Source organism: Tyto alba, unplaced genomic scaffold (genome assembly GCF_018691265.1).
Source record: "Tyto alba isolate M040663 unplaced genomic scaffold, T.alba_DEE_v4.0 Super-Scaffold_27, whole genome shotgun sequence".
NCBI lineage: Eukaryota > Metazoa > Chordata > Aves > Strigiformes > Tytonidae > Tyto > Tyto alba.
In genome coordinates, this window is record NW_024881301.1 from 4,541,799 (window position 1) to 4,569,517 (window position 27,719).

The following is a 27,719-nucleotide window of genomic DNA, read 5'->3' on the forward strand; positions in this document are numbered from 1 at the left end:
ACAAGGTCATTAATCCCCTTTATTAGCTTGAAATAGTGAGAAACTTTTTTTTTTTTTTAGTTTTTTTTTACTTCTTAATTGTGCATTTGAATGTAAACAAACATTGAAATGTATCCACCAATCCACTCGGTCACCTTTTTGATGTGCTTTATGATTGGCAGATAAAAAAAGTTGCAAACCAGTAATAATCGTTCCTGAAACAAAGAGTGAAATAACAATCCCTGCGTCTACAAGCTTGCGATAGAAACTCCTTTCCCTGCTCAGGCTGAAAGGTCTTCAACTGCAGGGTGCCTCCTTGGAAAGCCCACCTCCTGGGTGTGCGACCACATTTCTGGGTTTATTATTATTGTTATTTCTGCTTTTATCCATCTGAAGCCACTCTGAAACCAAGGAGGCACAGGTGAGCACACGCGGCCTGAAACAAAACACGAACCGCCCTCCCAAAAAAAGAAATCCGGCCGAAAATCCGAAAGTTTCGCTGCCGGTAACCACCCGCCCTTCTCTAACCGGAGGGCGGCCGGGGGCTGACACCGCCCCGGTGGGACCCCCGTGCGCGCTCCCTGCGCGGACCCCGCGGGCGCTGCTCCTCCTTGCGCCCCCGCGGAGCTGGGGATGGCGGGGCGGGGCGGAGCGGAGGGGGCCGCGCCCGGGAGCTGCCCGCCGGTGACAGGGCGGGGGTGGGGGGGGGCGGGGGGGGGGGGGGGGGGGCTGAGCCTCCCCGGGCGCCGCTCCGCGCCGCTCCGCCCCGCTCCGCGCACACCCGGCAGCGGGGGGCGGGCCCGGCCAGAGCCTCGTAGCGAAGGTGGGCGGGCGGGGCGGGGCAGGGCGGGGTGTCCCAGCGCCGTGCCCGGGACGGGCATTACCCAAAAGGAGGGGGGGAGAAGAGAGGGGGGAAAAAAAAAAAAAAAAAAAAAAAAAAAAAAGTAGTAATTAAAGTCGCCGCTCCCGCGCGCGGTCCCACCCTCCCCACCGGCCTGCTCCTCTGGCAGACGGGAGGGGACAGAGGGAGACGGGCTGCCGCGGAGACGCGCCACCGCCGCCTCCTCCGCCACCGCGCACTCGCTCGCCGCGGCGGCTTCCGCGCAGCCCCGCGCACCATGGCCCCCGCAGCCCCCCGCCTCGTCCTCGGCCTCCTGGTGAGTGAGTGCGCGGGTGGCGGGGGGGGAGCGGGTCGCTGGCGCTGCGCGGCCGCGCAGCCCGCTGATGCGCCTGGCCGAGCCGGGCCGGGCCGTGCCGTGCCGTTCCGCGGCGCTTCTCCTCAGCGCCGTTCCTTGCTTCACCGCGGGTGCGCAGCGCAGGAACCTCGGAGGGGTCGATCGCCGGGTCTTTATTCCCGATAAGTTTTCCGCTCGGCGCGGTTCTTGCGAGGGGCGCGCCCCGCGCAGGGGAGCGCGGTGGCTGCGCGGCTGCGGGGCGCATCCCTGGGGCGCATCTCGGGGTGTCGCGGCCGGGGGGGGGGGTGTGCGGGGCGGGGGGGGGGGGTTGGCGAAGGGAGAGAATTGGTCTGTGGTTGGGTTCGCTTTACGGACTGGTGGCCGGGTGGCTTTTGGTGTGTGCCGTGAGGTTACGCGGTGGTCACGTACCCCGGTCGTTAGTGCTACTGCTGGTAATCCATAGGAAAAATTAAACCGCAGTTCACTTTATTTAAATTTTCCCCCCTCTTCTCCCCCTCCCCCGACGGTTGTCCCTTTTCCATGGGACGGGTTGTGCGTGCGGTGCAGCGTGTTAAGCTCCTCTGGAATAGTTAACTGTGCGCTGAACGATTTCAGCGACTTCCCTTACCTTCAATTTATTGTATTGGTACATGATTGCCAGGTACAGGAAGCCACTGTCGGGGAGAGCGGGGAGGTTTTTTTTTTTGTTTTTTGTTTTTTTTTTTTTAATTTAAAAAAGTGGATGAGTGAAAAAAAGTGATTTATCTTTTGTTTCTTACTCCCTTTCTTCCCTATTATCATTTCGTTCACAAAAAAGAGGGCAGTAGATCGTTTAAGCCTGAAAGAAAAATACTTGGTAGTGTTGACCTACTGAATTTATTATTTTTCTATTAATTAAATATGTACATTTTAATGAAAGTGTTACTATTCCAGATACTATGCATGCCTGCCTTTGCTAGGACATTAATAACAAAACCCTAAGAAACCCAAGTGAGTTTACTCATATGTCTAATTAAAAAAAAAAAAAAAAAAAAAAAAAAAAAAAGTAAAAGGAATTTCTCTGTCAAGTAGAAAAAAACCACAAACACCCAAACCCAAAAAACTCCTGAAGTATCTTCTTCATATAAAGTGAAAGGGCATCACATCTTATTTTTACCTGGTGTCTCCTTATATCTTGATATGCACGAATAGCTACCGTTAATATTTGTTTAAATCCTCAGTAGTTCTTTGTGCTGACATCAGACTAGCTTGGCATTATTATTTCAAAATTAGATGTCATTGATTCTTAAAATACTTCGAATAATGTAGCAAGATGGTGTGATTTTAATAACTTAAAAGTTAATACAACATCCATCAGGAGAGAGTGTTTTATTAAGTATCTGTTAATAAGGAAGGTGCCTACTAATACGTAAGCAGGAATGTTTAAATTGTTTTATATATATATTTATATATATATATATATATATAAGGAACAGTATGAAGAGCTTTTATGATGCAGGCACCGCATTTAAATTGCTTTAATGCAATGATTGCATTCCACATTTCAACTTTAATTTTTTTCAGCTGATCTTTGTTTTTCTCGAGGTTCCTAATGTCTTAAAGATTTTAAAATATTTTCATTTAAATATTTTCTTAATAAGAATCACAAGTAATTTTCAGAATTTCCATTAGCTTTTTACTTCTAAATACCTTTAATTCTAAAGGTATATGGAAAATAAAATCTACTTTCCTTTTTGCTAGACTTTCATCCTGAAAGAATAACTGCACTTAAAAGGGTGAATACATTTATTTACATTTCTCTATTTCTTTGTTTCATTGACTGTGTGATTTTTGGATTACAATTTTAAACATCTGGATAGAAACTAGGCAAGATATATATATATAATCTGAGGTCGGGACTAGATTGCGCCAAGGAAAATCTTTGTACCTCCATATGATTCTTTTTATAAGAAGGTCTGATTATCTACTACTCATTTGAATTTTGAGGAGAACCCCATTTTGTAACTGGTTATATGGGAGTGGACTGCTGTGATACACAACATTTTATTTATGTCATATCTAATTGCTGAAGCTAGATTTAATTAGTTTCTTGAGAACGTGCTTTGAAGATGCAAAGTGATATGTAAGTGCTGGTGTCGTCATGTGGTTTTAATAAGACACTTGTCCCTTTAATGTTAAGCATCACCACAGTTCTACCGAACTGAGCGTTGATGGAATGAACCTTAATATTTGGAGACTTTGGATCTAAACTGGCCAAGAATGCCATTGGGGGGGAGTGCATGGTGAGGTTTTGTTTTACCTTTCCACTACTAAGGTAGTAGTGTAGGTGAAATCTTCTAGTCAAGGAGAACTCTTGCTGTTAATGTCAGTGCTGCTGTGATTTTAGAAAAAAAATCCACCAGCCATGGACAGACAGATCCAGGAGTAGTAGTCAGATCCTGTTTCCAGTTTGGAACTTCACATACTGTGCTGCATAGTACCTGAACTTTTAGCTGAAGAGTGCTTTCTGTGTTGTTTCACTGGCTCGTCCTAAAAAACAAACCAAAGGCAGCTTCAGTGTCTAGATATTATTCAAAATACCATGTAATTATTTTTTTTTCCCGATTTCTTAATTTGTTTTCTAGGTACTGAGCTTGTGCTGTGAAGCTTGCAAGAAAGTAATTTTTCATGTTCCTTCTGAACTAGAGGCTGACACGTTAGTTGGCAGAGGTGAGAAACTGCGAGACGCCTGTTTGCTGGAGATGCTGTTAACAATAAAAGAGACTTTTTTTTTTTTTTTTTTTTTTAATGGAATGAATGGATGACTGGACAGCCAGTTAAACAGCTGGATCAGCCTTTTTGTGAAGGATACGCCCTGTGTTTGTTACGGATTTGAACACTGGCTCCATGCATCCATTAGACTTTTGTGTAAACAGCTTTTGTCAGGTTACACTATTTATTTTAGAACTAGAATGATGTTTTCAAAATTCAGAATCTAGGGCTTAGTATTTAAATAGGTGTCTTGATATTTCAAAGTTCACCCATAACTCACAGAGTCATATGAAGAAGGCAGTAAGTCATTTGGATAATAGAAAAAAAAAAAAAAAAAGACAAACCCCCCACAATCAAGCACCCAGAAGCTGTTGCCTTGCGAAACACAGATGTGACCTCTCAGCGGTGCTGGGGCATTCAGCGCCTGCAAGGGGACGTGTCGCAGAGGTGTCTGGCATGCACGTTTGGTTGGGAGGCTGCTGCTGACTGATGGGACAGTCTGTCTTGGTTTAGGACAGTGTGCAGGTGACTGAGAGGAATAGGGGAGACCAGAAAACACACCCAGGCTTTTTTTTTTTTTTTTTTTTTTTTTTTTTTTTTTTTCCTAGACCAGTCTTTGAAAGGCAGCTTTTAAAGGTGTGGCAGAGGAGCTGCTACGGGGTTCTGTGCTGCCTCAGACTGAATTTGAGGATTCAGAGGTGTCCTGTGTGAGTCCTAGGACAACAGAGGAATATGCTCCAAATCTGCAATTGCAGTCCATGTTCCCGCAGAAGGAACGAATAAAGTGGATTCATCACAGTACAAGCGATCAGAAAATCTAGCTTTAAAAATGGAAGTTCATTGCCCTTACTTTTAAATTTTAAAATGAAAGGTTGCTACAGCTGTTTGAGTATTTAGCATATTCTCAGAGACTTCAGCATTTCTTTGTAAATAAATTTATGTAAAAACAAAACTTCATGTTATTACAGTGCTATGAAAGAAATAGCATAAGATTGAAAGTAAACTTTTTTTTTCCAAACATTTAACAAAACCTTTATAGCTTGAATGGCATTACTTAAACATTTATTGAGAAAGCATAATATATTTTGCATTAATATAATGACCATTCTGGACAATAAAATGAGTCAGGATTTTCCTGGTTGTTATAAGGTTTTTTTATATTTCTGACTTATGCAACGTGTGTGAGAGACTGTAAAGAAAAAGATCCCACAAAGCTATGGCAAACTGAGTGTCATGTTGACTCACATAACCATCATAAACAAAATCTCCAGTCTGGCATTTTTGTAAATATAGTGCTAGACTATGCAGCAGTATGAGACACCTTTAGGTGAGGCAGTGATATTCTCTTCAATACTAAATTTTCATTGTACAGATTTGACAAGGTAGAGGAGTCACTGCTAAAGTGCTATAGAAAATCTAGGAAATGTTTTAATTAAGCAGTTAAAGGAAGGACCTAAGGAAGAAGAAGGAAGGAAACATGTCATATTTAAAATTATGTTCCCTTCTGTTCTTGCATTCTTAAAAGAGAAATGAAATATGGTTTATTGAAAATATCATCTGCATATATGTTATGTATATGAAATTCTGAATCTACTCTACTTTGGGAATTCTGCAGTCAGCTTTCACAGAGCAAGGCCCTGTCCGCTATGATATCGTTGAAGGAGTATTGAAAACTTTTGATTTTGGGAACATAATATTGATACCAACAGCTCTTGTACTCTGCAAGGGACATTTGTCTAGAGTTTAAGTCTCTGGCCATCATCTTTTTCAGGGTGCTAAATCGTTCTTGCTTAGTTCTATGATCCTACTGCAGTTCATTATGATTATCCTGATTTTACTTTTTCTCTATCTGTAGTGCTGAGTTAGTTGCTGATGAGCCAAGTTTAGTAAAGCGCATTCAAGTTTATTTTAGCCACAAGCGATAGCAAATGCAGTAAAAAATGCCTGAGAAGTATGCTGAATTTACGTGGTACTTCCTATAAAGGTACATATTGAAAATTGCCAATTGTTTGTTCTAGAGTTAGTCTTTATCTCTACCATCTGTCTGCCTCATAATTTAAAGGCTTTTGTCCTCCCAAGACTATTAAATCACATAATACTAGTCAGTGCTTTCCTCCTGAGGGCAAAATTTCCAAGATGTAACATCTCCATTGGGCATTTGCATTAATTAATCATCTTCACTGATTTTGTGAGGCATGGACCACAAGGCAAATATAATAGCTACTGATCCAGTAATGAGTGTGTCTACAATGTTTTTTTTTTGCGTTTAGAGGTATTTGACCATGTCTGATGCATCATCAGTTTTACCAGCGCAATAGTGTCTTGTTGAAAAATATCCACGAAGAACCCATGTCCTTTAGGAAACCTTTATGAACACAGGAGTGGAAATTCACGTGAATATGGTCAAATCTCAGTGCATAAATGGGTTCTAGAGTCTATATTTGTGATGCTTAAATACTGAATGACCACATTTTTGAAGACTCCATGTGTCAGTAAATACAATTTTTACTTATGGAATATTTTTTTGTTTTATGAGGGATGTTATTGTTTAGCTGTTTGAGTTATTGTCTGAATATGTTTTCCTACAGTTGATTTGAAAGAATGCCTTCAGTCGGCAGAGTTTATCAGTTCCAGTGATGGGAACTTCAAAATTCTAGAGGATGGTTCTGTGTACACAACATCTGCTGTTTCTTTGTCTGCTGAGAAAAAGACTTTTACCATATTACTTAAAGATGTTCAAGAAGAAATACAAAAGAAAATACATGTTAGCTTGGTGGAAGAAGAAAAAAAGGTGAGCTTCTAATTTCAAGATACCTTACTTATTTGAAATACCATTTCACAGAGTACAGCTTCATGCTGGGTTATTGTAGTTGAATTCTGAAATGCAAATAACCAAGCAAAGCACTCCGGTGTAGAGTGTATTTTTATTTAGCAGTTGTGGATTACTGTGTCGCTTAAGTGAGCAGACTTCCTTTCCGAAATGGGACATGCTAGCAGGGAGTTTAATCAGGATTGTCAAGAATCTTAAAAGCCATGTTTGAAGAATTAAAGCAGATTTTATTTGTGCAAAGTATTAAAAAGAATTAGAAAACTCTTGGAATACTATCACAAGTATAATCAGAAATTAAGACCTTGGAAAAACAAATGGTTGGTAGGAAGACTGGAGCAGAAGGGAAAAATATAGAAATGCAGGACAGTAGTTAAACAAAAATATACACAGTTAAGAATGTATGGATATATTCATACCTGTCTTTTTACCTTCTAGACCCAGACACAGAAGACCAGGCATGCTAGAGATACAGTTCTCAAGCGAACCAAAAGAAGATGGGGCCCTATTCCATCTGTTATGATAGAGAACTCACTGGGACCTTTTCCACTACAAATACAGCAGGTATATTTTATATGAATCCTAATTTTATGAGACAAACTAGTTTTGTATGTGGCTTTTATGATAAGAGAAGAATAAAAATGAGCCTTCTTGTATTCCCTACTGGTGCCATTCCTACTACTATTCCTGTGTCTTGTTATGTTCTGTTCGTTGTGTAGTTTGTGGTCTTGTAGCTGAAATGACTTGTGATCATAGTTGTTGAGATGAACTGGAAACGTACAAAAGTTGTAAAAAAGAGATGGGCATACTATCAGAAGAGATGTCTTTGGCCTGGAAATCAGTGAAGTGTGTAATTAAAAAAATCAACAAACCAATCCCCACAAAATGTTGCCTAGAAAAAGGTTTTGTAGACACAGAGTGAGGGAAATCTTACCTGCATGTCTACATCCTTCCTGGAGCTTGAGGTGTCTACCTGTAGCATTTAAGACTGAGTATGGCCTATATTACTAGTAAAAGTACTCACTGTAAGGAAACAAGTAGGCGTGAAAGAGAAATGTCAGAACTAAAGTTATCATAGATCCATCTAGCCTTCACTAGATTACAGAGTGGCTGGTAGCAGATGTGTAGAGACAAGTGTAATAACAGAGTCTGTGCAGAGCAATCATTCTTCTACTAATCTTACCTTCCTAACTTCTGGTGTTCAGTAGGTAAGGAAAGTATTTGGGGAGGAGCATGTTTATAAATAGATAACTGCTAATGTTACCTCCTTGGTGTTTGTAATGAGATGCAAAAAGGCTATCTGAATTGGCAAATCTATGGACTATACTGCAGGTGGTCCTCTTTCTCTCCCCTTTCTCTCTTCTTCCACCACTCCGTCTGGCTTTTCTTTTTCATCTTTAGTTGTAAACCCCGTTCTCAATGAGTGCACTAATACCAAAATCTCTTGAACAGATCATGGGCAGAAATAATAAACCCTTTGTATCTGAATGTGACTTGTATGTTCGGTATTCTAGAGAGATTAGATTTTAATTTTTTTTTTTTTTTTTAATGCATGCTATAATTTCTTTATTTGTCTTATAGTCCTAAACATTTCTAAGTTTGAATTAACTGCCCCTTCCCATGTACACACATTATAAGGGAAGGTGGTTACATGGCAAGCTGTTCTATTCTGTGAAGTTTAAGCTCTTGAAGAAGTAGATCAATTTCTGTTTTGTTTTGGTTGTTTTTTTTTTGTTTTTTTTTTTTTTTTTTTAAGAGTTCCTGCTTGTGCTAAATATGATAATGAAAATGGGGGAGATGTATTAGAATAATGCTGCTGTTTTCCCTTGGGCTTAAAAATGTGTTCTTTATAGGTCCAGTCAGACACAGCTCAGAACTACACCATCTATTATTCTGCAAGTGGACCGGGAATTGATCAAGATCCAAAGGGTCTGTTTTACATAGAAAGAGAAACTGGAAATATCTTTGCTACTCGTGCAGTAGACCGTGAACAATATCCAAGCTTTCAGGTACAGGACTAAATTGTGTAAATATATATACTTTTTTTTTTTTCATACATATATTTGAAAGCTGGGTTACAGGGGAAACTTGGAGCAGACAAGATCTGGGATCAGCTATCTGTTCTGAGTAATATCTTTGGTGTTGTAGAGATGAAATCCATGACAAATAAAGAAATATCTGTTCATCTAGGTCTTGAGAATAGTTTTACTTTTCACATCTTAGACTCTAATTGCAGCATAAATGTAGTGAGCTATTGGATTTGCATCACTTTTGGGAAGAATTCGAACTTATCCCTGAGTGTTTCATGAAAGGTTGAAAAGGTCTGCATAAAAACAAAATCATGAGAAACTCTAGATGGCTGTGTTTTTTTTAAGCCTCTCTTTCTCAAGCTGCTCAGTTTCTGGTATTTTGTTAACAAGGTACATTGCTCTCTCTACTGGCTGAGAAGTGTAAGAAGGCAGTAGAAACAGCTTTTAAATAGTTAGGTAACTTGCAGTACCTATTACTGCATTTTATTAGATTATGTTGTAATGGGCAAATAGTTTTGCTTCTGTTCTTGATTTTGTTCTAAATATCAATATTTGCATCTAATTTTTTGGTGAGGCTGAGATTGCCTCGTAGACACCTGGAAAAAAAAAAGTGTTCAAGAGACTTGGAAAAAGTGTTTGACAGAGTTAGGGGTGTAGAAAAAGTGATTCAAATACTTGTAGTGCTAGGAATGGAAAGGGGAAAGCTTAGAAAACATTTATAGGTTTTGTGTTGCTGTCATCATAAGGTGTCAGTCACTTCCCCTTCCATGTAGCTGAAGCTGGTCTTGAGAAGAGTATGCTTGGCATGATGTATTTCATTTTACCGACTCCTCCACTGAAGTAAAAGTGTAATAATACTTCATGTTGCTTAAGCGTGAAGCAAATTACTGATTTTGTCTTACAGATCATTTGCTTTGCAACCACTCCAGATGGTTATTCGCCAGAGGTACCACTTGTGCATACCATCAGGATAGAGGATGATAATGATAATGCTCCATATTTTACACAGGACCTTTTTGAATTTTCTGTCCTTGAGAATTCCAAACCTGGTAAGAATTGTTTTAAATCAGTGAACACAGTTACCACTACTCAGCTCAGTTATGTACCAGTATGACTAGGTGTAATCCTGCCTTTTAATCAATTTCAGTGGGATTTCCTAAAGAGTATTTCTTTGTTGCAGAGGCTGAATTTGCAAAGAGCAGCTCAAGATTTCTTAACTATTAGAAATTCCAAAATGCCATCTCATTCATAGTGAGAAGTATTGTTTAAAATTTTTTTAAAAAACTGAGATAATTCTGTATTCCTAAAATGGTGTAAGAGCTTCAGAATATTATTCTTTTCATTTTATCCATAATCACCTGTTTCCATAAAGTGTTTTGATTGACAGAACAGCAGTTTTTAGTAGATTAGTTCCCTAAACAACTAGATTGGTGGTGTCCTAAGGTGTCAAATGCCTTTGATTAATTTTACAGTGTTTGTCCAAGCTGATGAACTAAGGTAGGATTTTCCTGGGAGAGGGTAAGGGGGGATATAGTCTTGCTTCTGCCTATACCTGTAAAAGGCAAGGATTTGCCTGTCAGTGACTTCATGGGTCTGTGGGCAAAAACAGGGAGAAGGGTGGGCCCCAGAGAATAAAGAATGCAAAAGTTGTGGTTTGCCATTCCTCGTTCATCTCCTAGGCTAGGGTTATAGAGTGGGGAAAGCCACCAGTTGCCTTTCGTTCTTTGAGCTGCTGTACTTCTTACTGTGTGAGTTACTGATTTAAAGTGAAGTCTTAAAACCACTCGGGCTAGAGGGGTGGAATACAGTTTGCACCATGTCAGGAAGCACTGAACCTCCCTGCCATCCCCCCGGTAACTCCTCTCCAGCTGTGTTTGGGATGCTCACTGTCAGAAACACTAACTGAAATCCAAATTTTTAGTATTTCTTTTGATTATTCTTTCTGACAGCTGCAATAATTACAACTTTTTCTAAGAATGAAAAAAAATAGCCAGAGGATTAAAATAGACAATTTTACACTTACTGTATTTTTACTCTTATTTACTGTGTTTTTAATATTATTTTAATTTAGAGCTAAATGACAAAATAGCTATTTTCATGTATCTAAAATTGAAATACCTATTCAAATAATATTTGATTATTCACAGATTTTTCTGGAACTAAAAATTGCTGTATTGTGTTCACAGGTGTAATTGTTGGAAAAATGACTGCAGAGGACAGAGATGAACCTTATACTCTGCATACTACATTGAAATACCGCATTGTGTCACAAAATCCACCAGTAACCCCAGCATTTTCTTTACATGGTGACACGGGTGTCATTGCTGTATTATTACCACAGCTGGACAGAGAGGTGATCTTTCCTGAAGCATCTTTAGGTGTCATCCAGTGCACACAGATAGCTTCTTAACTCTGAATTGCTGGGACGAGAATCACCAGTTAAATAATTTCCGTTACCCTTTTTTTGTTTCCCTCTCTAAGGAGTTTCCAAAGCTTTCCAGAGACCTGTAATTGGTCCAGAGAGCTTCTGCACAGTTCTACCATATTCTAGGTAGTCTTGTCAGGGTACCTCCCGCTGCTCTCCCATTTGACCTATGGATTGAAAATCCTTTGGATTTTTATTCTTTCTGTGTTCACATATCCCATGAATCTGTTTTTTCCTAATCAAGCTCCATTTGAGGTGCTTCTTGCTTCCTTACAGTAAAGATAAAAGAACATTTCTGGAAGTAGTCAGTCATCCTATACTCAACAGAAATATCTCCAATATATGAAACCTAAACAATACTATAACATTTCTTGAAATTAAAGCACAAACCATTTATATTTATCAGCTAGCCTTCAAGTAAATATGATACAGGAAGTTTTAGTTTTTATTTTATTTGGTTGTTTTTTGTTTTGTTTTGTTTTGTTTTTTTTTTGATAAAATGTCGTGTGAAAGTTTATTTACTCTAGAAAGACTGACAGGCACATATAAATAAAAATATTATTTCTAGCATAAGACAGTCATTCTAGAAAAAACACCAGTGCTATAGGCACATCTTTTTTGAGGATAGAGAGCCATATACTGTCATACTTATGTTGCTGCATGTCTAAAAATCCATATTAGCAGTGTGTTGCAAAATCATGCACTTGCAGGTACACTGCTCAACGTTTTTAGCAAGAGAAAAATGCAGCGACTGCGAGCATCACCATGACTACTAAGGAAACAATCACAGTGACTACTGAGAGAAGGAAAGCTTGAAAAATGAGTCCACTGCCTAACTTTTAAAGATAAACTTACAAAGTGGATCAGGAGATTTCTTTTCTCCACCTGAAAAGACTAATGCTACTTCCAGGAATTTGAAATGAGTTACTGTCTTGATTTACAATTTCCTCATTTTGTGCCCACTTGTGTTGTGTTGTTCCATTCTCTTCTCCACTCCCCTTCCCTGGGTTGTTCAGTTATTTATAAGGGTAAGAAAAGCCATCTGCTGTTGTGACTCAAATCAGGGATTTAAGTGGGCTTCTTATCAGTGATCCCCTTGGAACCGATAAGGGCACCGACCCCTTGTGTGCCGGACCCTGCCGAATGGCAGGCATTCCCTGGTCATGTATAGCCCAGACAGAGGATGCTTCCAGCACCATTTCTGGTCATCTTCACTGAGAGACATGCACTGAAACACTTCACCAGCTGGAAACCCAAGGGAATACTCTCCTGCTCCAAAGTGGAGACATTAGGTAGCAGATGGAAGTGCATCATTTGTATCTTCCAGAACTTCAGGTGCTGGAAGATAATGCTGACATTGTGAGAGGCTTTATTGAAGGATACAGGATATAGTGTACACATTACTAACAGATGCTGAATTTAGTGCTGCTTGGCCATTGAAAAATATTTTACTTGTTTTCCTTTTGGAACTGTAGTGAAAAAGCCCCAAAGCTAATTGCCTCAATTCGTAGGGGAGCACTGAATTTAGAGCAGAGTTGGGGAATGGGAATAAAATATTTAGTTTCTACTCTTGTGTGTAACTATGTGATTAAAAAAATGAGTATGTCCAACTTCTGTATGTTTTTATTCATCTTTTCAGCTGGTACCCAGTTACACTCTGTTAGTTGAAGTGAGAGATATGGCAGGTCAGCCTTTTGGTTTGTGCACTACAGGAACAGCTGTCATTAGAATCGAAGACACAAATGACAATGCACCATCCTTTAAACAGACACAAGTAAGTCTTCATAAATGACGTGTATGTAAAAAGGTAAAAAAAAAGACTGTTTTTATCCCCTTTCTAATTTCCCGGTGAGCAGTCTCAACTATGAAGCCTAATGTCCTGAAACAGTTAATGCCAATATAGACATTTGAGAAAGCTCTGTTTTTTGTACTCTTTAGTCTAATTAGACCTATTGCTATATTAGTTATTTTGAGTCATTTGCCTTATGTCCATTGGGAGAAAGCTGACATGACTCATTCACTTCTCCTGCAGTGCATAGTCCTAGAAATCACATAATTTAACCATTTTCAGGGAGGGGACAGATTCACTCCTAAGCATTGTCATGACCTTGTTACCATTTGACCAGCTTTTGGCTGCTTTGGTGTTGCAAATGAAAATGTTAGTGTCAGTGAAGTAGATGCAAGGATTTTCAATGAGATTCTCTATGGTTTTCCAACTTTTTTTTTTTTTTTCTTTTACAAAAGTATTGAAGTCACTTCTTGTTCACCAGTAACTATAACTCAGCCTTAAGACTTTGCTTATTGCAGCCATCTGTATTATTCAGGACAGAGAGTATGTCTCAATAATCATGTATACAGCTCAAACACCACAGGACATTTTGTAATACTGAATTTATGAAAAATAGTTCATTTTTCATGAGGAATACATGTAATTTATTCTTTCTGCTCACTACTGTAGAATGCCATCAGTAATATTAATTTATCTGTGCTTCCTGAGCTTGTAGAGAGTAACACAGCTCTTTAAAAAGATAAAAATATTAAGGAAAATCCTTTCATCCTTTGCCATCCAAGTAGAGGCATACTTCACCCTTCTTGGCTTTCCTTCAAGTTCTTGTGTTTATATATAATATTTTTTTTTTAATTTACCCCAATGCCTTTTCTAATGTTCAGCTTGATCATGTTGTATGCAAATTAGCATCTATGGCTGATATAACTGAGGGGAAATGTGCTAATTTACTTTTCCTGGAAGGAGAATTCCAGACCTAATTATGTCAGTGATAGCGTGAGTGTATGAAGGAGCTGAGATTGCAACTGTGCTGGCAGGAAACCTTTACTGTTTCACTTAGAGTGTAAGGCAGGAATGGGGAAAATATGCTAATTCCTGGAAACAAAATAAATCACCCCTTGGGTTTAAGTAGTCTTATTTAAATACGGTGTTCTTCAGTCCTGCATCATGGAACATTATTCTCTGATTTAATTTTTTTTTTTTTTTTTTTTGGATACTCCAAGTATGAAACACGAGTGGAGGAAAACAGAGTGAATGTAGAAATACTGAGGGTCTCTGTTGTTGATCTTGATGAACCTGGTTCACCTGGCTCAGGAGCAGTGTATGAAATTATAAGAGGAAATGATGATCGATCCTTTGAAATTACAACAGACAAAAACACAAATGAAGGAATACTGTGTGTTGTTAAGGTAAGTAAAAATGAAACTGCTGGAGGAAAATTTGTGTGTCTTCAGATGTTGCTTTTAAAACCAATAATCTATAACTGATTTTTATTCAAAGAATACCTCTAACTATCAGGCAAATCATCTTTCTTCCCAGTCTGAACTCTCTTCTAGAGCAGGTTGCATAATGCACTGCGAATGAGGCTTGTGTGTGGTACATAACCTACAAAACTCACCTTCCAGACTGCTCATCAGTTTTTTGTGTTTTCAAGGGAATCCCTTTGATTTGTCATTCCAGAAGAGGTTGGTGCTTTTGCTTAGTTCCAGAGTTGGAGTTGCTTAGATTTAGGGATGTAACTGATGAATGCTTCATGGCTGGGTTTTTAATATAAATGAGAGTGTGGCAAAGGAGGGGGAGGATGATCACATCCTCTAGTCTTAGTCTCTCTGGAAGGTGATTAAACTTACTAACTCAGCATAAAGCTCTCTAGGTTTTATTTTGCAGGAGAGTGACTTCAGGTTTGCTTTTCTGGGGTGTGAAGGAGTCCACATACACATAAGGCTATATGTTAGTTTAGTTACTTGTTATACCCAATACTTTACAGATGTGAGGAAAAAGAACCACTGTACCTGTATGCCAGCATGCCCCTTTGCCTCTTCATGCCTCTTTTCATTATCTGTTAAAACTGCCATAACAGGTGACTTCTAAGGAACAGAGAAGAATAATACTAAAATTTGACGATGTAAATTGTAAGGGTAGAGATGCCAGTTAAATTTGGGTTTTCTATTTATTATGTTTTTTTTTGTTGCTGGTGATTGTTAGAGCTTTTTCATAAGCTATGCCCCTGCTATATGAACCCAGTTGAAATTTCGTATATTTAGTGTAATGATGGAGTAGACTAGAGAGTATTATGACTTCAAGATATAAATAGCTCCATTAAAGGCGTACGATGACCTCGGAGATGTTATTTGAAGAATAAGTGGTAGAAAATTACTGATCAACCCCACAAGTTCAGATGTATTTGTGATTGATGAAATCTTACCAGGCAATAAATGTTGGTGCTAGCAAGAAGCATGATTGACTTGTGCTGGAAAGTAAATACACATAACCTAAAATAATGGCCAACTAGATATTGGGGGCGGGGAGAAAATCCCCCACCACATTTAATTCTTAGTTCTACTAGTAACTGACTATCTGAGTATTCATCTAAAATTTTACAGTGGTGCTGTTTACCTTATTAAGTATTAGGTTCATCAGATTCTTTTCTTTGACTTACTTAGAACTTAACTTTTTTTTTTTTTTTAAATCATATCCCTTTACTGTGTCTCAAGCTGGATGTTCCAGAAGGATATCTGACTTCTTTTGTAAATAAATGTACAGTTTTATCTATATAATAGTTGGTCAGTGAAAACAATACCATGTTTTGTGTTGGTCTGAAGGAAAAAAAAAAAAAAGCAATAGCTCACCTTTGTTACAGGGACTGGACTATGAAAGTGCCAAGCAAAGGACCCTGGTGATTGCAGTCAACAACGAGGCACCCTACATGCTGGCACCACATTCACAACAACTTTCCCAGAGCACTAGCTCTGTTACGGTGCATGTTCTGGATATGGATGAGGGACCGGTGTTTAAACCCTGTCAGCTACGCCTAGATGTTAAAGAGTGTGAGGAGATTGGAACGAGTATTGGGAGATACCTAGCTGAAGATCCAGAAACTGGAAATAGTGAAGGCATAAGGTATGTAACAGCGTTATCTACTAGTTTATTTGGAGCACAGCATGGGTGGGGTATGGGAAGGGGGGAAATAGTTGTTGGTGCTGTATATATGTGTGTGCATGCGTGTGCACACATATGAGTGTATATGGATACATGTATCTCTATATGTATGTGTATGGATGTACATATACGTGTGTGTGTATACTTGAGATCTTTAACTAAACAAACAAGTTATTCTTGACAGCTACCGCATACCACCTGGCCAATGTAATTGGATCAGCATAGATGAAAACTCGGGTGAAGTCAGAACTGTTAAAGTCTTGGACAGAGATGTAGGCGAGATGAGAAGAGGCCAATGCAATGTCACAGTCCTTGCAGTAGACAGAAGTGAGTACTAAATGTTATTAGTGTTCTTTGTGGCCTGTAACAGATGTTTATGTGCAAATTTAGCATGGGGACAGCTATACAGGTTCAGACCAGAGGCCCGCCTAGTCCATTGTCCTGTCTTTGGGATAGCTCTATCGAATGCTTAGGGAATTTTTTACTGCAGGGAAAGCATTTAAGAAATTGGGGCAAATTCTCAATGTTTTCAAAAATTATCTGCTCCCATTCAAAGTCCTTTGTTAAGTTTATATTGAGAGATTTTCCTATGAATTGCATTCCTTTTGCTTCCTGACTATTTTTTTTTTTTTTTTTTTTTTGGTAAGTGATAGCACCTGGCAGCCATGGAGTTGACAACAGAGGAAGTAGAGAGAACTTTTTGTTAAAAAGTTGTTGACCTTGCAAGTTTTACTGTTTCCTTCTCTGTTTGACTGCTTGGTGTCTTGCTTTTGGAAACCCTTAATTTAAAAGGCCATCTAAGAATAGCTGTGTTCGTTGTTGTATCACTGCACTCTTACCCTCAGTCATCTAGGTTCAGTAACAGTGTTCAGTAACAGTGTTCAGTAACTATGTGTTGCTCAGGTGATGATCTCTTACAAATTACTCTGATTGTAAGGGAAGGGTTGTACACTCAGATTCTCATTCTAAAACATTGATCTTTCTGATCAATTTAAGTATATGCATTTATTGTAGGAAATACATAGTTTTGCCTCAACATCCTTCAGTCAAGATGTTTAAATACACCTTTCACTTCCCAAATGATAAATGTAGCAAATGGATTATCAGAGAAAAATGTTAGGCTTATATGTCACACTTTAAATCCTAAAATATGTATTTTACACTAAAGAAAATACATGAACTGCCTTTATAAATCCAATGGCAGGATTTAGTTTGAGCCTTTATGTGCTTAAACATTGGTGAGAGTAAAGACCAGACCCTTGGAAGAAATTTTAGCTGTAAAGCAACTAACTCTGTACAAAGCTGGCATATTAAATGTAAATAATATGAATTTAAGTTGTTTAGAAATTCAGTTGCACATAAAGTAAACATGGTATATTAATCTGCAATCAGGTATCTCTAGAGAAAGTTTTAAACAGTAGACTTGATAAGTAATTTAATTGGAGTGCATCTACAAACATTGACCGTTCCTGTATTGGAAAAAATGTAATTAGGATGGAGAGTTCATTCACTTCTTGCATGTAGACTTTGGTAACATAGTATGTGTCACTGCTGAATCCTGCTACTGCATGGTGACTCGGAGAGAAGAAGACAGAAAGAAGCCCACTATTTCTGGAAGTGTTTGTGTTCCCAGGGGAAGTGTGGGTAGGGAAAGAGTAATTCATTTTCTCCTTCCAGAAGTAAAAAGGCTGGAGACCTTAATTTTCTGCTTTTTACTCTCAATTTGGCTATAGCATCCTTCACTCCCGATTTATGGGTTCTTCCTCTTCTGTTACAACAGTATCTGTCCCCACACAGATACACACACTCAATAAAATACGTTTTCCGCACATGCAGAATATGGAGCTTTGGGAGCGGTTGATTCACCCTGCAACCAGCTGAACAAAGAGAAGCAGCCAAGAGAGAGCTATGAGAAGTCCCTCTCAGTTTTTGGCTAAATCAGCAGCTGCTTTTTACCTTACTTCTAAACTTGGATATTACAGTTGATGATAGATATCTCATTGTGAAAGTTTGGACTAGAAATAAATATATGAATATAAGAATTAACTGCTAAAAGTAGTTATTTATGTCTCATAGATGGCAAAACAGGCACTGGAACAATCCAGGTTTTCATCCAGCCTGGGAACAAGAACTACCCACGAATCACTAAAACAGACTATATAATGTGCAGAGACAGAAAACCGATCTGCCTTACTTCACAGGATGGTGATGAGTCTCCTTACAGCGCACCCTTCGTATATCGCATAACTGACCATAGCTTGGCTTCCATGTGGAAGATAACTCCACACAATGGTATGTAGAGATGTCCTCCTCCTTACTGAGCTGTCAGTTGCCAGAGGAGGCTTTTCTACCTCTCCCTTGCCTGGGCTGTAGGAATAGGTTGGATAAATGTGTGTTTGGAATTGGTGTAGTCAGTGGGGCTAACAAGGTAGCCCTGATCATCTCAAGTGGTCCCTCAGTTTCATTTGCTGTACAAGAGATTAAGAGTATGACAGAAATAAAGGGGAACAGCTAAAGTATTCTTTATCTTAACTGTCCTGGGTTTGAAATGGTTTGCAGAAGTCAAGAAGATGGCACTGTTGGCGTCACAAAGGCAAGGAGAAGGATATTATATTCTGCCTCTTAAAGCATAAACAAAAATCTCTTCCCAGCATCCTTGGGTCAGCAGGAAGCTGCTGTTTGAAATTATGATACAGAAAGATTAGGTGGGAGAACAAATCCCAATGTAATGCATTGCATCAACAGCTCTGGAAGAGGAAGTATGCATTCATAATTCACAAGGAATTTAAGAATTAAATGGCTAATACTCCAAAGAAAAATACAACTTTTCTTAGGCTGATATTACGGTGGAGCACTAAAAAATCGAAACTTCACCTAAAATTGATTAGAGGCTAACTGAAAAAATCCTGGCAAGTTTTTTTCTTAGTATTGCTGTCAGCCAGCACATTTTTGGTAAAGAAAACATTACTATCTCTCTTAATATATTTATGCTAATTTTTATACTTTTGATAGAAGTAGTTAAACAATTTATTATAAAAGGAATCACCATTTTCTAAAATTTTCTGATATAAAAACTTATTGCTGATGATGGCTTCCTGGTGGGTGCCAGATGATGGCAACAAGAGCAGCACATATAGATTTGCTGCTATGTTGTCATGAATTAGCCTGAAAAGTGTCTGATTCTCAAGTGTTCTGTCAAACATTCACTAATGAAAGTCAGAAGATTGCAAAGTCTGAGAACAAAGACATCTAGGAGTTTCAAAGTTTGTATTAGGCAAATTGAAAAAACATTTTAGATAGTACATGTAGTTTCGTATACCGCATCATAAGAAACCATTAAGTAAATCTGTGTCTATCTTGAAGGTATTTTTTACAAATTGTTTCTTGCACCCTTTAAAACACATGGTTACTAATCATTGCCACTAACCAGGGCAGCAGACCTAAATAGATTGTACTTCCCACTGGGTCTAGCTGTTCCCACTGACTATAGCAATACAGCTCAAGAATGGAAGAGTTATAAATTAAGTTTACAATTAGTTATTCCCATCACACTACCAGAAGTCCTTCTAATACATGTCAGTTCAGTTGATAGTCTTTACTATTAAGCCCAAATAGTGTCATTTGCTATAATGAACTGAATCAACTTCAGAGTTTCAGGTTGTATGTTCTCAGAAGGCTATATAGGGTTTGCTTTTTAAATTCTTACATTTATCAGGTGCTGAAAGTATAAATACTTCCAAGATGTAGTTTTGTGTCAGTGCATTTAAGCTAGCTTTAAACTAGCTAATGTGGATCTGGTAGCACTATAGGTGTAACAGAAGGGGAGACAGTGATTACAGTTGTATTTGTGACAACAGTTTGAGGTATTGTTAACAGTAGATCTGGTTTTGTCTCTTTTTGTTACAGATAATTCTGTGTATCTTTCACCAAAGGGTGATATTCCATTTGGAATATACAATATTCCTGTAAGTGTGATTGATAACGGAGGAAAGGTAGGAGAGAACCATGTAACCGTTAACCTTTGTGATTGTGTTACTCCAACTGACTGCAATGGCAAGCCCCGTGTACTTTCTGCTGGAAATGTTACTCTTGGCGTGTGGGCCATCCTTGCAATGATCTTAGGATCACTATTATTGCTGTGTAAGTACACTTGTTTTTTTAACATGAAGTGCAAAATACTTCATTTTAAAATTCGCTGCGAGAACCTGATTCAAAATTAATTCAACCATTTATTTTTTTAGTCGGTTGTATAGCCTTCATCACTGACTTAATGTACCTGCTGTATTTATTTTGGTGTCATAGTCTTCTTGCTCTCTTCTTGTCCTGTAGTTACTGTGTGTGGATTTTTGTGTATTCTTTTAAGTATGTTTTATGTAAGATGTTCTGTATGTTCATGTTAGCAAGGCCAAAGCATCTTCATTCAGCACTTGAGCTGAAAGAGGATAAGAAATGTAGTGCTTTCAAATCTTTTCTTGAGGCGAGTACAGCAAAGTTTGTGTGTGAGCTTAGTGCTGATTTTGGGATGCACATTTGTGTTTGTAGGAATCAATTTGCTGAAATCAATATCCTAGAGCTTTTTATGACCTTCCTCGTGCTATGGATTAAAACATGTAGTATCTGAGACATTGGATTTTGCAAGAGCCAGTGTCACGTTGAAGGGCAGGTTGCATACTTCCACAACAAACCAAACCCTTGAATGCATGTTGTGTTACTGAAGTTGCCCAAAGACTAACAGATTCTTAGCAAGTTAATATTGCTATTAACCAGTGAGGTGGTGACAGTGATACATAATAGCAAAGCCAGGTCATTTTTGTACCAGAATCAGACAGTCTGACTAATAACATCTTTAACAATCACCAGTGGACAGGCTACAGTAACAAATACTTCAGAGTTTGTTTGTTTGTTTTTCTCCTTTCTTTTCAATTTTTTCTGGTAATGATCAACTTGTCTTGCCCCTCTTCAGTCTCAGATAGCTGTTCTTACTCAGGTAGAACACTGGGATGTGCACATGTTTTGAAGGTGAGGTAGATCCATGTTTTATGTAAACAGGGCAGGTATCCAAATTCACGATATAGCCCCAAGGTGGAACTTTCAGATGTGGAGATGCTCAGCAGGGGGACTGTGTGAAGCATCTGCTAGGTTTTTGTCACTATCCCTTGACTGCATCCCTCTCATATTGACTCATTATTTTATTGTGGTTAGGTTTTACCCTGTGTATCCTCTACTCAGTGCTGCCATGGATGTCTTCCCATCCATCAGCACGAGGAGTTGACCTGCGAGGACCACTGATGCAGATCTCACTGACAGCTGATAGCTGCAGAAGCTAAATGAACTTGAAATTGGCTCTTGACCAATTATCACAGAAGTTTTTACCTTCAGCGATCAGATTTCTCAGAGGGCAGTTAGGCAGAACTGTTGTTTTCCTCATGGGCTTCTTTATCTTTAAACTATCAACTTGAGAAGGAAAGAACGGTTCTCTGAATGAAATGTTTAATCCTTTGTTTAGGACAGGTATTAGTTGCTCATGATTCTTTTACACAAAGTCATTTCTGGTTGAGTCTCCATGAGAACACAAAATAGTAGTATAAGAGGAATAAGCTGAATACAAGGAATTAAATAAGATTGTTCTGTAACATGATGCTTGAAGTCCTCCAGGGTTCTGCAGACCTTTTCTGTGAAGCAGAAGTTTCTGGTATTGGGACCTTTAGCTTGCGTATTAGTTCCTTGTGATATAATTTGACATTGCATATTCATGCATGAAAAATGTCTTATATACAACCTTGTAGGCATATAACATGATATTTCACCTGAATTTGGTCTAAATTTTTTATTACTGTGAAATTTTCAGTCACAGTGTTTTCATAAAGGGTGCTTGCATTTCTTTTGGGGAAACCAAAATGTGTTGTAGAAGAATGAAATAGTTCAACAGTGTAGTGAAAACTCCATATACTGTTTGAAAAAATACATATATGTACAGTTTTGTGTATGTGCATTTTTGGAAATAAATTATTTTTTTTTAAAACCATACTTGGTGCTTAGGCATTTGAAAAGGGTAGTACAACAAAATTCATTGTCAAACAGAAGTGGATACCGTTATGAGGTAAAGTTCACAGTGTCTTCCTCATTTTCTTTCCATAGTAATCCTGATCACAATTTGTGGTTGCTGTGGCTCTGGAGTAATGCACAGGCATGTGACTGATGATTGTGCCAATCACAATTTAATAATTTCAAATACAGAAGCTCCAGGAGAAGAAGTGATGGTAAGTTGTTGATTTACTTCAGCGTAAAAATATGTAGTTAAGATACCCATAGCATTTCAGTGTGGGAATAGGACCACCTGCAAGTAAGTGATTTAGTAAAGGAATTAATCAATAAACACAGGGATCATTAGATTTGATTTGCTATTTAAAAAGAATTTGAAGACTCTTACTTTAGGGCAGAGGTGGTAATACTATATATATTTAAACATATCCTGTATTTGTTAGCTCAGCTGCTTATAATTCTTCCAGACTTGAACTATTGGGTTGGAATTTTCAAGTGAACAATTTAATTGCTTCAGTCATTTTCAATGATGAGATTAAATGGAAGTTTACTATTTTGCCAATGTTGAATGTGTGTTTATGGCAAAACATTATTGCTTTTCCTTGGAGAAGGATTTTTAAATTTAGCAGATAGTAATTGTAAAATACAGGTGCAATTTCTGCCCTTCCCCTGAAAAATTAACCCAAATACAGTTGATTTTTGAGCCAATGGAAAAAATACAATTGAAAAGTCCATGTTCATGAAATACATTCTTGCTTTTTGCATCTAAATTATTTTAAGATACAGTCTACCATAAACTTAGTCCAGCCCAGGACTGTGCATACACAAGGACTTATCTCTTCAGACTTCCCCTTCTCCTCTGTCCCCCACCCTCTGACTTTGCCCTCTCCAAAAAATGGAGATTAGTTTAAAAACTGTTGAGTTTACTTCACACTGAAAATGAAAAAATCCTAATGGTGACAAGTGTCAAATTTCTCATTCCTTATGAAGCATAATGTAGTGCCATTTTAAACTGATAACGTAGTTTTTAATTTTTGATCTCATTGTAGTTTTTCCATATTTCACTCAGTATGCAGACTTAATATGTGAAGAAACAGAATGTAATTTATATATATGACTGTATATCTGGCTTAATGGGTTACAGGTTGTTGACTTTGAAAACCAAACATTATTTTTACATGCTAATTTAAGAAACTATCATATGGATTATAGTACAGCTTTCACTGGGATAAAGATTCAGTTTTTGGATATGGTATTATATTTAAATGCAGATATTTTTTTCCCCCCTCTTGCCATAGTATCCTTCTGAAAGACCACTTATTGATCTTTATACGTTAAGTACTAAGGATAGTTTTTAGTTCAAAATATCACAGTGCAAAGCTGGAGACTTTCCAATTTTCAGTATTGACAGTTCCTGATTGCTGTTTCATGTTTTGAATTAAAAAAAAAAAAAAAAAAAAAAGTAAAAAAGGTATCCCCAGAACTGCATCTTTTTTTAGGATCACAATATAATTCCTCTACAAAATACAAGTGATCAAGGAGGATATGGAATAAAAACAGGAGATCAACAAACATTTGAAATGGTAAAAGGAAGAGGGCATACCTTGGAATCAGTCAAGGGAGGTGGACATCACACTCTAGGATCAGTTAAAGAAGGAGGAGGACAGCCTATGATGGATACATGTAGATACTCCTACTCAGAATGGCATAATTTCACACATCCTCGTTTAGGTGAAGTAAGTATTCTGAAACTGGTTTTGGTTTTTATTGGTGTGTTTTTTTGTTTTTTTTTTTTTTTTTTTTTTTTTAAATTTTTTTTGAGTGTAGGCTGTGGTCAATATATACGGACTTTTCAAGGAAGACACATATTTGTGCTAGAAAGGTGGCTTTCTGGTTTTGGTTTTGCTTTGTTTTTCCTCTCCTTTGCTCCCCTGCATCTCCTTTGGAATATTGCTCTTCGAAAAAGTAATCCTTTACATATTTTAGACATATGTGTAAATGACTTCCTTTTCTTGGCTTAAACTATAGGCAGTATGCTATTTTTAATTTAGAATATTTACTCATTTAGAATAATTACTTTACTCAAGCTTTTGTGAGTTTTTCTGAGAATGTCTGCTTTTATTCTAACAGCTTGCTTTGTACTAATTTAAACCTGATACTTACCTTAGCAGTGGTGCAGGAGTGAATGTACAGAACTAGAAGTGTAGTTACTCCATGCTTTGGAGATCAAAAACTCTCACTACTTGCCTAACTAGTTATGTGTAAATCAGTCTTTTAACTTCACGTAGATTTTGGTTGCTTGACAGGTTATTTAAACAGGTTCTTCTTCTTTTATTGTTACATACATGATTAGTAGATACTATTTCTTTATTAAATACTTATATATTGTAGTCTTAATGATATAGACCAATCATGTGCATTTTTTGTATGTAGGAATCCATTAGAGGACACACTCTGATTAAAAATTAATCAATGAAAGGTAAATCAAAAGAAATTATTTTTATGCAATATGTTTAGGATAACAATTTAAGAAAATAATAAGGTGTGTTCTCTTCCTATGCAGAAGGTGCACCTATGCAGACAGGATGAAGAACAGAAACATTCTGAAGATTATCTCCTTTCATATAACTATGAAGGAAAAGGATCCTTGGCTGGCTCTGTAGGCTGCTGCAGTGATCAGCATGAAGAAGAAGCACTTGACTTCTTAGATCAGCTGGAACCCAAGTTTAGGACATTAGCAGAAACATGCGTAAAAAGATAAATGTTCCTTTCATGGTGCTGAAAAAACCTGTAAATAAGTGGCTGTCATACTTCTGTGATATTAGGTATTTTGGAATTGAGGGAGGGGTGAGAGGTTTATCAAAATTAATATAGACTGATAAGAGTATAAGTAACTCTTACTTTAAAATTACAACTTTTTTTTCATCTCTGCTAGACACATTCCATCAAAAATAAGGGATTCAAAAGATTTTTTTTCTTTAGGCTATGTTAATATAGTGATGTTAGTTTCCACTTAGATTACATTTCTTTTTCTTTGTGATTACTTAAAATGCAAAGCTTGTTGTCCTTTTAATTAATTATTCAGCTTCAAAACGTTACTGTATTTGGCTTTGGAGAAGGAAAGCTTTTTAACTCACTATTTCTTTGTTTTCTTTTAATTCTATAGAAATAAAACAGAGATTGTTCCTGGTGGATATCAAATACTTTGTTAATTTTTAACTTATATGAGCTGAGATACAAAACACTTTAATTTTTCACAAAAAATACTGATGAATACGTTAGAAAACTTTATATTTTGATTGAAAATTAAATATATATATTGTATATATGTAAAATAATATTCAAAAATATATTTTTCTCCTAATGGGTTACCACCCATCAAACTTGCTATCCTAAGGGATTTATGGCATCACCACATGGGGTATCAGCATTGTATGCGAGGATATCTTTTTCTTTTAAGGTAATAAAAGCTTAAAAAAAAAAAATCAGGAAATCAGGGTAACTACTGTACTTCAAATGAATGCAAGACAAAACTCATGTTTACTTGGCATAAATTTGTACCTCAGTTTGTTGTGAATTTTAACATAGTGTCATTGAAGAAATGAATGTTTCCAAGAGTTTTGTCCAGTGTAGGTACTGCTACCTTTTTTTTACTTGCCTTGTTACGGACTTCATTAAACTGTTTCTTTCTGTAAGTAGAATTTGACAGAAGATACAGCTCAAATGGACTGAGCATACACTACATTAATAACATGTTTTAAAGATAGCTTTATTTGAGATGTGAAATTGCACTCAGATAAGTGGTCTGTTTTGAGTGTATTATGTGGTGGTTGTAGAGGTAAGAATTTATGCAGATCTCTGGCAGAAATCTCCTGAATCCCATTTGTTATTTTACTAGATTAAGCATACATATAGAGTATATGTATGTATATATATATATATATATATGTATATATATATACAAAAGTCTGAAATACCTTTGGCTGATGAGAGTAGTGAGACCTGAATGCTGCCATAAGCTGTTTCTGGAATTCAGTCTCTGCTTCCCAGGTTTTATATGTTCTTAATATTTGCACTCCTGGTTAAGTAATTAGTCCTCTGCACTTCAGGAATTCTCTTGTGCCATAAAGGAATGTCTTCCTGCCTATGAGAGAGAAACTTGTGCAATTACTTATTTCTGTTGCTATAATTCTGCTTTTAGGATTTGCTCTGTAAACATATGCCTTAGGGAGATAATTTTTAAAATTTATTATAGCTAATGATCTGTAAAAGGAGTTATCAGTAACAACAGAGTCATGCTGCTCTAAATTTCAGTGCACAGCTGATGCTGACTTCCAGTGGTTGCAGTTCATTCCACACAAATTATGGTCAGTGAAAACCCATAAGAGTATAAAAACTTAGCAAACTTATAAAATAGTACTTTTAAAACCTTCTGTTTCACACTGTAAATGGGCTCCAGAATATTCCTGATAAGAACTATCTGTGGTTAGTAACTTCATAGACCAATGTTATATGTGTTTTAGTCTATCATTTGAAAGTGGTGATGAATTTATCCTGAACTAGATACACTGGCAGTGGTAAGAGCAACCGTCACCAGCAGCAAAATGCTAGATGAGAACCAAGGTTTTACAAACTTACTTTATTTAAAAAATACATGCTAGTACTACTCTTTTGAACACTACTCTTCTTTATCACTAACATAAATGAGTTTTGCTGAACATGGATAGGCAAATCTGTGGCTGACGTAAGTCAGGATAACTATGCTGATGCCAGTGGAGCTATGCTGAATTTATTCAGGTGAAGATCTGTCCCTTAGTGATTTCCTTGCTTCTTTGTGTCTTGCATCTTTATCTTTAGTTACTGGCTATCCACTTTTTAAGGTAACGTTAATGTCTTGTCTCCCCTCTACTTCCCCCCCATTAATGTTTGGTGGTTTGTTTTTTTTTTTTTTTTTTAAATTATATAAAAAATCCTATAGTTCAGAAGGACCTAATATAAATAACAGAATACCCTCTTCTGAAAATTACTTGGGGGTAGCATAGAGAAACCTCTGGAAATACTGTTTTTTTCCTCATGGAATATAATAGTAGTACTGTTTTAAAAGAATAGACCAAATTTGTATGAGCTTTAATTGAATTGATGTTGGCTATTTTAAGTAGATGGTTGCCAACTTTCCACTCTGGAGTTAAAATAATAACTTACTGAAATCAAAATGTTTTCTAGTCTAATTTACCTTTAAGATGCTTTCATTTTTTTTCGTTTACATTTCAACAAACATAGATAATTAGTTACATGCAACTTTTGTCATTTTTAAACAAAGCACAAATTTGGAATTGCTTCTGAACTTGTTCCAGCTATTTCTGTAAAACCAAGAGTAGAAAGGTAATTGAGATGCTTTTAAAAATGAACTGTAAATCATTATTTTCACCGTATCTTCTAAACATGTGACTGAAAACTTTGTATAAAGCATTAAGGTTTACAAATACTGAGTACCAAATAACATTTGTGTAAAGCTTAAAAATGAAATATTTCAAAATGTGTAATT

General features: G+C 37.5%; 1 protein-coding gene across 2 annotated transcripts; it reads left to right on the plus strand.

Moving 5' to 3' along the window:
• Nucleotides 1-891: 891 nt before the first annotated feature.
• LOC104357555 (desmocollin-2) lies at nucleotides 892-27,657 on the plus strand. 2 transcript variants are annotated; one of them, XM_042798221.1, is made up of 17 exons: nucleotides 892-1,136; nucleotides 3,779-3,863; nucleotides 6,494-6,696; nucleotides 7,171-7,296; nucleotides 8,586-8,741; nucleotides 9,667-9,811; nucleotides 10,949-11,115; nucleotides 12,827-12,961; nucleotides 14,197-14,382; nucleotides 15,834-16,093; nucleotides 16,317-16,459; nucleotides 18,209-18,424; nucleotides 20,039-20,272; nucleotides 22,271-22,392; nucleotides 23,674-23,910; nucleotides 24,608-24,653; nucleotides 24,738-24,830. In XM_042798221.1, the coding sequence occupies exons 1-16, from the start codon at nucleotides 1,098-1,100 to the stop codon at nucleotides 24,641-24,643; spliced, it is 2,490 nt and encodes an 829-aa protein (XP_042654155.1). In that variant the 5' UTR covers nucleotides 892-1,097; the 3' UTR covers nucleotides 24,644-24,653; nucleotides 24,738-24,830. The 2 variants fall into 2 exon arrangements, with proteins under 2 accessions (XP_042654155.1, XP_042654154.1); XM_042798220.1 differs by lacking the exon at nucleotides 24,608-24,653 and having other exon boundaries at nucleotides 24,738-27,657.
• Nucleotides 27,658-27,719: the final 62 nt, after the last annotated feature.